Here is a 14,055-nt window from a genome sequence, read left to right as displayed (position 1 = left end):
ATGTTAAAAGGAAAGATCACCATCTAGTAGTGTCAAGGGTTAATTTAAAGCTGAAATATCAGAAGGGTAACCACCTTCCAGGAGGTTATGACGTTGGTAGGCTCCAGGAGGAGAATTTGATGGAAAATTTTAAGGAACTGTTGAATACTATACTAAAGATTTTAAAATTTGACAATGTAGAAAATGGATGGAATAATTTTAGAAAAATAATTTGTGAAGTTGTTGAAGGTCTTAGGGAAGAAATGTAGAACTGCAGCTAAGAATATTAGTGAAAAAGCTTTATGTTTATTAGAAAGTAGAAAGGACTTGTACAAGAATTACCTTAGTGTTAGATCATATGAAAACAAAAGGAATGTAAAGAAAGTGGAGAAAGCATTGAAGTATGAACTAAGGAGGTGAGAAGTGGAGGTCATGGATAAAATTGCCGACGATCTGGAAGATACAGCTATACGGCCTAATCGTAAAATATTTTACTGGGATGTTAATCAATTGAAAGGGAGTAGTCAATGCGGACATGTCCCAGTTAAAAATAGGACTAGGGCCACAATTAGTGATAAGCAAAAAACTAAAGAGAGATAGGCCAAACATTTTGAGAATTTGCTTAACCGAGATAGAGTTGCCGGAAAAGATATAGAGGAAAATGAAAGAGTTTGTGATACCATGGATGTGAAAGAAGATTTTTTTTTGTGAGGAGGAAATAGTGACAGTACTAAAAGGATTAAAAAATAATAAGGCTCCAGGTGCTGATACGGTGGTAAATGAGTTTTTTTAAATACGGTGGCTCTGAGGTAAGAAAAAAGTTACTGAAGATTATGAATATGATTTTTGAAAAAAAGGAAGTACCTAACGATTTTAGGAAAACCTTAATTGAGTCACTTTATAAGGAGGTGGTAAAAGTGAGTGTGGTAATTATCAAGGCATTAGTCTGGTATCTGTAGCTAGCAAATTAGTTAGTAATATGACACTTTTTAGACTGAGAGCTACTGCATACAAAGTTTTAAGAGAATAACAGTGCGGGTTTAGAAAAGGTAGAGGATGTGTCGACCAGATTTTCACTCTTAGGTTAATAATTGAGACCTGAGTTGTCAAACACCTTTGGTCCTCAGTTTTAAAGATTATGAGCAAGTGTTTGAGTATGTTGATGGAAGAGCTTAAGTAAAGATTTTGTCCTTGCATGGTATACCAGACAAATACATTAAAGTGATTAGTGCTATGTACGAGAATAACACTGCTGCGCTTAAGGTAGGAAACGAGGTTAGCAGCTGGTTTTGTATTAAATCAGGAGTTAAGCAGGGTTGTGTTCTATTCCCCTTTATATGGATTATTTTGTTCACGTTCCATTGTTGTATCTTCGGAGACTCTCAGGTGCCCGTTGTAAACACACGTGATTAGCTGGGAGTTACCGGCAGTTGGCAATTATAGAAAGTAGGATTATCATGTTTAGTGTTTTAGAGTATATTAGCGTTGGATAGATCCCAAATTTATTATTATATACTGCAGATCATTTATTTAATATTTCTGTACTTTCTAGTATTTATTTAATTAAGGTACAGAAAACAAAATGAAAAAACGACAATATTTTTTCTCGTTTCCTTATTAGCTTTTGTATTCCATAATTTTTGTCTTATAAGGTACGTATTCCAAAGTATTTAAATAAAAAAAACATGTTTTCTTCTATGAAAGTAAAGAGCGACGTTAAACTTAAAATGAACATAAGTTATTTCGTATATGAGGGTGCTGCCACCTCCTCAAATCCCTGTCCTTAAGCTAAAGATTGTCTTTTTATCCCCGTTCTCTATGAACGACTGCTCAAACAAAAGAGCCATCTAATTGGAATATTTAAAAAGCACTATTAAACTTTAGCGTAAATAGCGGGATGTCGCGAAAAGGGTATCCCACTCATGTGCGAAATAATTTATGTTCGTCTTAAGTTTTAATGTCGCTCTTTACTTTCATTTGAGAAAATTACGATCTGATTAATCTATAAAAAAGATAATAACCCTTTTCCCAGATGGTGAAAACAGATTTATCACTGCGGATTGTTCTGAGTATGAGTTTCTTTTGGTTTTATATTGCGCGTTGAGAGTACTTCAAATTAAACCCATAGATATCTTATCCGTTAAATCTATTGTTTTTTCACTCATTTTTTTCTCAAAGAAAATCTCAAGACTCCATATCATGCGATCTTCTAATTGTCTTAGTCGTTCATCTCGCTTTTTGTCTTTGTTTCGTCATATTATTTTTTAACAATTTAAATAATTGTTTTGATTAACCTAAAAAAAAGAGGCTATACAATAGAACAGTTAAAATTTTATATTTCCGAAATAAAATTAGAAATTAAACCATTATTATACTTTCTTTGGACATTATATTGTTTATTGTATCGTGACTAATCTCTAAGCTTTGTGCTTTCTATTCTTCATGTGATATTGCCGATGTTACTATTGGTTAATATAATCCCACCTCATCTTCATAATTGGTTCTTTTTTTTTGTCCTGTCTAAAGTAAATCCTGTTACGTCCTTAGGAAGGATGTTGCATTTTAAAAGTGTGGCGACGCATAGGCTATTACAGCGATAAAGGTTTGGTGAAGCATGAAGTTCTGTTTTGGAATAAACTTTTTCACATTTAATGTTTGATCAGAAAATACCTTATCTTAGATCCTCCTGTGCCTGCAGAAGTACCTAGGGCAGCGACAAGGAGTTTCCAGACTAGTATGTGCGGCGAAGGGTGCTCTTGGGACGACCCCTCCTTCTTGATCCTGCAGGTTGTCACTGCAGGATTGGCTTGGGAGTTCTAAGGTCCCCCATTCTCAAGATATAATCAGAATTTTTTTGTTTTTTATAAAGATTAACTACTGAAATTTATTTCTTTATCTAATGTTTCTAGTGTTTTTTTTTTCCTTTGTTGGATTTCGAATTAATTGTTTCCACTTTTTTTTTTTTTTTTTTTTTTTTTTTTTTTTTTTTTTTTTTTTACCAGTTACCCGTTCTCTTGAGCGAGACCGTATGATCTTGTCTTATTGTTATTAAAATCTCTTTCTCTTAGGTACGGCTTCCAGATTCAATGCCACCCCATTTTAGTTCTTCATATACACCAATTGCTGCAGCTGGAACAGAGGGTCAAATTCATCATGTTGCAAGACTTCTTGCCGCGCAACTCACTGCCGCTGGTCTTGGAATAGATCCTCCTAAAGATATAGATAGGGTATATTTTGTGTTCTAACGAGAGAGGTGCCAATACTTAAAAGAAAGTTAAGAATATGATTTTAAAAAATTGCTCAAATATCTGGAATATTGCCCACTTTTTTTGTTGTTGATTTTTTTCTTATAGTTTTTCTAGGTGTTCGGGCGTGTCCTAGGGAGAATTCCACCCTTTTAGTAGGTTTCTGCTGTTGCTAAGCAACAGCAAAAACTGGGCTAGCTTTTTCTAAAAAGAATTGTTTTTTGTTAAAAGTAATTCAGAATCGTATACTATATTAAGTAAATACTAAATTTTCTTTGGAAATTGACATAAATCTTTAGCTTTTATCCAAGCTTTCGGGAATTTTTTTTTGTGGCAATATTCTTATAAGACCGTTTTTTATTTCCTATATTCTTCTAGGAGCCTATTTGAAGCTAGGTGAACTTTGAGCTTGTATTACAGAGAAACACTAACCCTCGCCCGAAACCAAACAATAGCCACCATCGAGACTCAAACAAGCCACCTTCCGCTTGCGACTCTAGTGTGCTAACCATTCGGCCAGTGCGACACTAAATGCCCGTTACGAGGGGCAAAAATTATTGACTTGACTCCCCCCTACCTTCCCATACCATTTGTCCAAGTTCTTAAAAGGTTGTGGATTGAACTATCGTGAATAGGTCTTACGATATTTTTGAGCACTTAAGACAGTTGAAACAGTTGATAGTCAAAATAAGACTATAGGTATGAACAAAACACCATTGCGTTGCTCTTAAAGCCACTATAGCAGTTTATAAATATTGCGAGTTAGGAGGTGAATGAGTCCTTATCGTTAAAAGAAGAAGTAATCCTGAATTAATTGATACTAAGGTGTATTTTGAGGATGGCTTTTATCAACAACTACAAGTTGTTGTTATTCTCTTTTCTTAAAGTCATTCCTTTCCTTAAAAACATAGACTACCACTACGCTTATGTCGAAGTGGATGGTCTGGAAGATGGAGTTTAATAATAAACTGGGTACAATTTGACAAAAAGAGGGACTCTGGGGCATGGGCGTGTACTTCGGCAACGGTTCTTACATTTGTTTAGTTTTATTTCCAATAACACCTCAAGTTCGGTTAGCTTGTCGAAAACTAGACTTTCAGCATTATTAACTAAGAATTTAGGATATTTAACAACATTTCAGCAGCACGACATTCGTTGGGTTTTAGTAATTCTTGAACAAGATTTAAATCTTGGTCGCTGAGAAAGACACAGGAGAGAGAGACTTGTTTCAAACAACAAAAGCGCGAAGAACAATAGGGAAATCTTTTTGTAAGACAGTGAAGATAATTTGAATGGATACTTCGGCCCTATGTCCAAGGGCCGTCCTCAGCAAGACAAAAAAATAAAAAACAAAAAAGACTCACAACAACATGCGACCAATCAAACCAATTTTTTTTTTTTTTTTTCAAAGTAGTCCTAGGTTACTTCAGCAAATTTCAACCAGGACTCCTGAAACTTTGAGGAAATATTGGATGGGGATTTCATTATATGAATGATAATTATAAAAAAGAAAAATTTACACAAAAAAGAAAAATTTACCATAATTAAAAAAATTACACAACAAAAAAGACAAATTTACCATAATTACCAAGATTGCAAAATTACCAAAATTGTTTTAAAAATCATGTCCAAATATAAATATGAAGCGCGAATTTTTGTTCTTATGCAGAAAACCGAAGAAATGCTCTACAAATGAAGATGGAGAATTTCATCCAGATAGAATATGACAAACCAATATTCTATCGTATAATTATTAAATTTGTTTTTAAAATCTTGTCCAAATGTAAATAGCAAGCCCGAATCTTCATTCTTATGCAGAAAACCGAAGAAATGCTCTACAAATATGTCTCTCATTAACCAATAAAAAATAATGTCAATTAAAAACAAACAGGGATTCGTTACAAAAAAACTTTCCAAAAAAAGAAGTTTTTTTATAAAAAAAAGTAAAGAGCTGCCTTAGACCAAACACGAGCAGAAGTAAAGTAAAAAAAAAAATTTTCAAAATAAAAATGAACAGATAATCCCTATCAATGATTAAACGAGACCTAAAACGAACAGAAATTACAATGAATAATTGAGTCGAACTTAAAACGAACAGAAATTACCGCAAACAGATGGAAGGCTATCGCCCCCCTAAGCTTTCTAAAGACTATAGCGTCATTTGGGCTCTACTGAAAACAAAACAATTTTTTTTTATATATAATGTTAATAAACTCAATGCTGGTGAAACTTCTTGGAATTATTATTATTATATATTAAAGAGTCAATCTTTCATTAGTTCTTTTCAGCAATCTTGGTAATTATTGTTATTTTCTTCTTTGTTGTTCATGTTACAACAAATAAAACATACTGCTCAAAATAAGAATTGTTTTCAATAAAGCGCAAGTGACGCCTTTGCCTTTCGGAGGCTTCTTGAGCCGTGCTGGCTAAGTGGTTAGCGCCCTAGTTTGGGAAATCTTTTTCCGAGGGGCACGGGTTTGATTTTTGGCGTAGCCGGTTATTTGGATTAAGACGGGGGTGAGTGGCCTTACCAGCCAGAGTCGACCCAGCTCTAAATGGGTACCTGGAGAAACCTGGGGAAGGAAGCAGGAAGGGTGTGCAAAAGCACGGGAAACTGAAATGACGCAATAACTTTTAGAAGTTTTATGGGTTGGGGGGGGGACATTAACTATACTTCTGTTTGTAGTAATTTCTATTCGTTTTAAGCTTGGCTTGAATATTCATTTGAATTTTTACTAGTTTTAGAATTTAATTGTTCGTCTATATCACAATCCGTTATCTTTACGTTTGATGGGATTTCTCTTCGTTTTGCGTCTTATTTATTGATTAATAGTGATTTCTCTTCGTTTTATGTTTGCATTATTATTTAACTTTATTTCTGTTCATGTTAAGTGACGCTATGGGTCTTTACTTCCCTTTGAAAAGCTTCTTATTTGGATTTTTTTTTCATAATTATTAATTTGTAGAAATATTGGACATGAGGTAGAATTCTACAACCTGGATTGGTTGAACCGCTTCAATTTGGCTATCAATGATAGTAATTCCATTTTCCTCATTTTCATTAAATATGAGAATGAAGAAAAGAAAATTATTATTACCGATGGCAAAGGATGGTTTGAAGCTTTTATAGCATCTTAACGCCCTATTGTAAGCCGGATTAAACAATAAAAGATGGCACTAAAGTGATGAAATGTCTTAAACTGTACACTAATTAAAAATTATATGAAAGGTGATTATTATTGTTAGTGTTATATTTTTTTTTTCAAGTCTACTTATATTTTATTAAATGGAGTACTCCATTCAGGGCTGTATCCAGTATTTTGTTTAGGGGAGGGGGAGGGGTTACACAAACACTTCAAAAACGTATCAAAAATTTGTTTATATGCATTTTTGTAAAGTTTTTACGAGTCGGACAAACGTTTGAAAATATTATTTCACAATTTGTGTACTGTCGCACTGTTTGTGCTTTCAAGTTGAAAGGTGATATTCTGGTATTTCAAAAGCTTATGTGAGATTTCCTTGTCTCTTCAGGGGCCCTCTTGGGTAGTATTAGGCTATTCTGTTTCTTTCTAGTCCTCTTGTATCCATCCTTGTTTCATTCCTAAATCAGCTTTTTGAACTATATTAAATAAAAAAAACAAGTTTTTTTAACTGAAAGTAAGGAGCGACAATAAAACTTAAAACGAACAGAAATTATTCCGTATATGAAAGGGGCTATCCGCTCCTAAACGCCTCGCTCTTTAAGCTAAAGTTTTTTTATTCTTTTAAAAAATAGAGCTGTGAGAATGAGTCGAACTTTAGCGTAAAGACCGAGGCGCTGAGGAGGGGACTACCCCTTTCATATACGGAATAATTTATGTTCATTTTAAGTTTTAATGTCGCTCCTTACTTTCAGTTAAAAAAACTTGTTTTTTTTATTTAATTTCTGATCGTTTTTTAGTTAATGCAGCTTTTATTTTGGCTCACCGTCATTGAATAAGTAAAAAAATTTGCATAGAAATTTTACTTTTCTTTTGCTAAATGGCTGTCTCTAAATTTGGTTCTGACGTATCTACAAATTAACTTACGTAACGAACTTATATATTTGTATGTTTTTCTTCTGGCAAAAAATACAAAGTTGCAGATTTTTGCAGATATGAGCTTGAAACCTATGTAATAGGGTTTTTTGATACGCTGAATCTGACGGTGTGATTTTCATTAAAATTATTTCACTTGTAGGGGATTTTTCCCCCCTCTTTCGAAAATCAGGTAAATTTTCTCAGGTTCGTAGCCATTGATGAGTAATACTAAACTTAATAAAATTTATATATTTGGAATCAGCATTATAAGCCCATTCTTTTGATACATTTATTGACATCCAAATTCCGTTTTTAAAAGTTTCGATTACTATCGAGCCGTATCGCTTGTTTTTTTTTTTATTGTTTTTTTTTTTTTATTAAATATATTTTTTTAGGCATATTAGGAGGTTCTCTCCTTATTCAATACCACGCTCTTTACCTTAAAATTTAAAAAAAATTTAATTAACAAACCACTGAATCACAAAGGCCATTTAATTAGAATAGATAGCTATTTTGAAAGCACTAAAAAAAAACTATAGCGTAAAGAGCGAGGTAATGACTTAGGGGAGAGCACCCTCATAAACGTGATAATTTCTGTTCGTTTTAAGTTCTAATGTTGCTTCTTACTTTCAGTTGAAAAAACTTGTTTTTTTTTTAATTTAATTGCTGATCGTTTTTTAAATAATGCTTGGAAATCCGGCGCCCCCTTCATAGAAATGTCCCTTACCCCAAAGAAACATCCTCCACGGAAAGATTTTTCCGAGTTACCCCCTCCTCCAGCCCCCCCCCCCCCAGAAAAAAATCCTTCCTGAAAATGTCTGTATACTTCCCGATAACCCATACGATATGTAAGCAAAGGGCAAAGTTCATAACTTGCAGCCCTTCCCTTGGGAACTGTGGGGGATTAAGTCATCCTAAAAGACATATTTATTATATTTTCAACTATGCTGAACAAAATGGCCATCTCAAAATTTTAATTGGGTGACTTTGAGAAAAAAATGAGCGTGGGAGGGGGCCTAGTTGCCCTCCAATTTTTTTTGTCACTTAAAAAGGGCACTAGAACTTTTAATTTCCGTTCTAAGGAGCCCTTCTACGATATTCTAGAACCACTGGGTCAATACGATTACCCATGGAAAAAAAAAAAAAAATAATAAAATATACACGCATCCGTAATCTCTCTTCTGGCAAAAAATGGAAAATTCCATATTTTTGTAAATAGGAACTTGAAACCTCTACAGTAGGGTTCTCTGATACGCTGAATATGATGGTGTGATTTTCATTAAGGTTCTATTACTTTTAGGGGGTCTTTCCCCCTTTTTTCGAAAATCAGTCAAATTTTCTCTGGCGCGTAACTTTTGATGGGTTATAATTAAACTTGATGAAACTTATATATTTGAAATCAGAATTAAAATCTCATTCTTTTGATGTATCTATTGGTTTTAAAATTCCGTTTTTTAGAGTTTCGGTTACCATTGAGCCGGGTCGCTCCTTACTTACAGTTCGTTACCACGAACTGTTTGATAAGCCTACGAAACCTCTGAGAGAAGAAAAAAATTAAGTCTATAGAATTTTATTTCAAATGTATTTCTTTGGTAATAAAATAAACTAATTTTAAGTTTCTGCTTTGTCATCAGGGGTTTAAAATAATAGTGAGTTGAGGCTATTCTGTTGCAAAAAATAAACAATTGAATTTGGAATTTTCATTAAAAAAAAAGTTGAACGGGTTTTAGATTTCTAAAGGCCACTTTCGGTTCCAATCAGAATCTGTAATAGGTTTAGATTTTAGCTTTGGACTTTTTATCTTATTAAGGAAGAGAGCTAATTATAATGATTATATTAGAACCAGAAAATATTCTCATAAGAAACATGTATATTAGAGAAATAAAAACAATTACAGAGTAAACACATTAAAGTAAAATTCTACTAAAACTTCTCATTCCCCATTCGTATAGCGACGTATTCATGTTGTTAAAAAAAGGGAGCTCCAATGCACTATAGTAAGTCTAAAAGGCCGTTTATTTACCCTTGACAATTTTCAGATACCACCCCCCCTTCCAATGGCCGATTAGGCGTGTGCCCCTTGCTAGGAAACAAAGTGCTGAAGGCCGAGTTTAATTTTGTGCTTTTTATTTTGTTTAACTTTTTATTTTAGGACTTGGACATATGGGAGGAAGACGATGATGATATGAAGTCAACAGTTAGCTCATTTATTGGGGTTGATAGCAAGAAATCTAGTCTAAGTCATCTAGTGCCTGCTGGTGGAATTCCTCATGCACCGTCGAAAACTTTAAAATCTATGAAGGTATGCCTTTGAAAGTAATGGTGACATATCTCTTGAAAGATTTAGAAGCTCAAATAAACTGACTCGAGATATCTCACTATATCTGTAGAACTAAAAAAAAATTAGCGCTTTACTGAAAACACAAAATAATATATGATTTCGTTCAGTTGAGAAATAAAGCTTTTTTTTTTCTTTTTTTTTTTTACTGTCGAAAAATAAATCATTTTGGTATGTAATTTGAATTCGCTTTATTCGGTGTGACTTGTACGTTATTATTTTGTAGACAAGCCTGAAGTGGAAGTGTTTGACCAGTGCTAGGACCATAGATTAAATCTGAGCTAGTTTTATAGATACATGTAGAATAGGCTGTGAACCAATAATAATAATAATAGTAATAATTTATTTTTGTGCTCCTCTGGTGCATAAAAATGCACTAGAGGAGTACAAACAAAGAGGAAAAAAAAACACAAATAGTTAACGATTATACAGTACCAGCATGTCTAACGAAAAAAGGACAAACAAGTGGAAACTTAAATCAACACTAAAATACAGGACCTATCGATCTACCCAACCGTATATAATAAATGGTTAAACAGAAAATCAAATAATTTCTTACATCGGTCATCAAATGGCGAATAAATCGTATGACTCATAGAATGAATCCTGTGGCTCATAAAATATACATTAAAAAATAACGAGATGAAACATTAGTGGCTTTTTTCTATTAATTACTAGTATCGTCACGGCGACGTTGACAGGCTCGGCAATCTTGACGACTAGACGAGTAATATAGAGAAAAGAACGAAACACGAAAAATCATCAATTATACGACAAAGTGACAACCACCACTGACGAGAAAAACAGCTAAAACATAAAACACTGTTCAGACCGTTTATCTAAAATGTCTAATCCACCGTACATCGAAGATGGTTAAGCGAAAAGTCTGATATTTTCTTGCAACGGTCTTCAAATCGAGCCGATAATTCTTCCGTCTGCTCAAATATATCAAAGACTTGGTATTTTTTACTAATGTATGAGCTACGGAACCATAGAGGGATCCCAATAAAAAATTTAGCAAAACCGGTAAAATGGACCCTAATTTGTTTCTTTTCTGTTGAAGAAAAAAGTTTCCAAAATGGAGTTAGAGAAAACACTTGCGGTGCAAACAGAGTTGTAGAGCTTTCCTAATGTATACTTGTCAAACTGCCCTTTAACTTTTGCTAGGAAACCGTATGTTTTGCGAAGTTTCTTTTTCAATTCATTAATAACCAGAGTGCGTGTCACTGTTATCGATAACCCAAAAGGAGCACCTAAGTACTTAAGTGGATTAGACTTAGAAAGAGTGATTGAGCCTATTTGAAGGGACTTTGATTGTGTCTTTTCGTTCGGGTTTACTATCAAAAATTCAGTCTCTGACGGTTCGAAGACAAACCAGACAAACTAGCCTGAAGAGCCTCAAAATCTCTTTTCATTGATGACAGGTTTTTTCAGCGGGAAGTATGTCCTCTGCATACGACAGGTGATTAATATCAATATGACTATCAATAATATAGGTTGAATATTGATATACTTAAAACTGAGCGCTGCTTTACCCCATGCTTTACAGGAATGGGACTTGTCAAACCATCACGAGAACGGACCCTGACTATTGAATTCTGGTACCAATTCTAAAGGCATGCACAAATAAAGCCGCTAGTTCCGCTATTTAACAAAGCAACTAATGGTTATGAATGCAAAATTGAGTCGAAGCCTTAGCTATATAAATAGTGTTGTTCGTTTAAGTTTTAATCTCGCTCTTTATTTCCTTCGGAAAATTTTACTGTTTTAAAGTTAATAGTTGCCTTTTTTTTACTTTTCTTTTTAAACACTGACAGACATTTTTATTTTACTTCACAAAAAAAATAATACAGCTACATATAGAAAAAAAACAAACTAAACAACCATATAAAAGACATAAGCTCTGCGGGTGGCTGCATCTTCTAACCAGGTACCTTCTGTATTTTAGGTTTGTACACAGTATGCCTGAAAAAAAAAAAAAATTTATTTGTCTAGTGATGGTGCAAAAGAAGGTCAATTTGAGTTTATATTATAATAAGGTAATAAATGCAAGCCTACTGCTCTTGGACTTCCCTCCTTAATATTTGTTCAACTTTGTCACACAGAAAAGAATCCCTAAGAGTATGTTATCACCGGAATCTCTGAGAAGACGCAGAATTCAATTATTTATGAAATTTCTTGCTTTAGTTACTGGAATCATTTATGGAATTACTTGCTCTAGCATAAGGTTCACTCATTGAGCATATAGTATCCGAACGACTTAGCAAAAAGTGACAGTTACTTCATTTTGTGTTGCCGAATTCGTTATTCAGGCTTTCATTAAAATCACATGCTCCAGTTCTTCCAAAAAAGATCTGGTTTTGCTCTTTGGGGATATCTGATAAGTCATTTATCGGAAAAATAGATATGGACGGAGATCGGCAAACGTGTCAAAGTAACAAAAACATTCATAGTTTAGCAAAAGTGAAAAAAAAAGTTCTTTTCGCTTTTGTACACACCGTATCTATCCCATATTTAAACAAAGCCCCTTTCATACTTTAAAGAAAGTGAAAGAAAGTTCTTATATATTTTAAACGAAAATTTCCGGTAATGTCTATAGTTCAATTTACCACTACTACTGCTACTAACGACTCACCATAGCACCAAGCCGCCTGAGGCCACCACAGCTACACACGCTCCTCTTCCATCTCAATTTATTCAAAACCTCCCTCTTTACACCCTCCCAGGAAGTTCCCATTTCCTTAAAGTCTTTCTTTATGACATCCTCCCACTCCAGACGGGGACGACCTGTTTTCTGATTAGCCCTAGACGGTTGGCTGAAAAGCACTATCTTCGACAATCTGTCATCTTTCATCTGTAGAATGTGCCCTAGCCATCTCAACCTTTCTTTCATTATAGCCCTAGAAAGCGGGATTGAACCACATTTTTATACAGCCTACTTCAATATAAATTTCTGAAAGTTTCACTCACTTAGCTAAACCACTTTCTTTAAAATTTTAAGAACAGTATGTCCGGAAGACAATTTTTGTTACCCTAGGCACCTACAAAAATATTAATTTTGGATAAGTTATTTTTTACTCGCTTTATCAGAGAATTTTTTTTTCTTTTTAACAAGCTTAATTATCGTTATGTGTGATGGAAATGACTGTTATGTTTGGGTCGAAAGTCGAATAAACAAGCTTTTTATAACAAGGTCTACTGTACTTTTTCTTTTTTAACTCCTCTGAATTTGGTGTGTGTGTAAACATTCCGATTTTGTTTATCACCGCCCCAAGTGAAGTACGATTACAGGCACATAACAAAGGGGGGGGGGGGGAGGAGGGTAACCTTTGGGCCTGTTTTTTCGAAATTTTTACGTTATTATCATGTTTTTCCTGTGATTTCATATATATTTTCCATAGCAGTCTGCCATATTATAATCTGTTTAATGTGTGCCCCCTCCTCGAGCCCCTGAAGTAGATTCTTGCCTTTGGGCTTCTCTGAATCCTGATATAATCATTTCGCTTTAAAAGAAATTATTTTTCTTCAACTCTCCTTATTGTCTCATTGTAATAAAGAATTTCCAAGTAACAAACGAAATGAAAGTTAACGAATTAAATTTTGAAGTGTGCGATAGTAGATCGATATCGATAGCAGACAATACGATTTTGGAAAAATAAAATTCTATATTTTATTCGTAACAATAAAGAAGGATCGAAACAATGGAATGTTACTTAGATTTTTACTTTATAATATAAGTCTTAAGATTTTGGTTCCATTTGACTGAAAAAGCCTAAAAAATAGAAATCAAAAATCTTTTATAATTGTTGACTATATGATGATGTAACGACCAGGCTTTTCATGTGGGTGAATTTGCGGCATTAGTCAGTAAATAGAAATTAACATTATTAACAAAAGAGATTATAATAGAGATTAACAAGGGAGTTTGAGGTTAACAGCAAGATCCTGGAGCGTTGAATTACCGTAATTTAGGTGTTACCATGGAAGGGGTGCCCTACGAGGAAAGACACTCCACAAAAGAGCTCGTCAGATGTTGTGTTTGGACAGCTGGTTTTTTTAAACTGTTTTATCATGTGCTGACCAATGGTCTGCGTAGCGCAGGTACCGATCCCCTGATTCGACGCCTTCGACCGGGAGTGCAATGTGTGGTTGGGGGCGAATCATCCGACGCTTCCCGTTTTCATCCCCCAGATTTGTCCAGGTACCCATTTAGAGCTGGATCGATTCAGGCCGAGCTTACAGAGTCACTGTAACTGGTCTTTTGATTCCCCCAAAGTTGAATCTGTTCAGTTTTGGCTTCTCAAAGTAGGTATTTTTTTTTCATACGACAGAGTTTTTAAAATTGAGAAGAAAAAGACTTGTTATCTAATTAAATTGATCAAGTCTCGTAAAATTATATTAATTTGGACGCAGATCAATTATCACAAGCGGCTCT

General features: G+C 34.2%; 1 protein-coding gene across 1 annotated transcript in view; it reads left to right on the top strand.

Annotated features, from left to right (window-relative positions):
- LOC148949892 (symplekin-like) overlaps positions 1-14,055 on the top strand; it is a 152,365-nt gene that overhangs the window by 79,889 nt on the left and 58,421 nt on the right. The window contains exons 7-8 of the mRNA XM_089091983.1: positions 3,048-3,206; positions 9,435-9,584. Of these exons, the coding sequence (XP_088948109.1) occupies positions 3,048-3,206; positions 9,435-9,584 (309 nt within the window). The remainder of the gene's footprint in view (positions 1-3,047; positions 3,207-9,434; positions 9,585-14,055) is intronic.

Source organism: Artemia sp. Qi Xiang Cuo, chromosome 7, assembly GCF_049724085.1.
Source record: "Artemia sp. Qi Xiang Cuo chromosome 7, ASM4972408v1, whole genome shotgun sequence".
Taxonomy (NCBI): domain Eukaryota; kingdom Metazoa; phylum Arthropoda; class Branchiopoda; order Anostraca; family Artemiidae; genus Artemia; species Artemia sp. Qi Xiang Cuo.
Note: the sequence above shows the minus strand (reverse complement) of the source record. Positions and strands in the feature narration are given on the sequence as shown.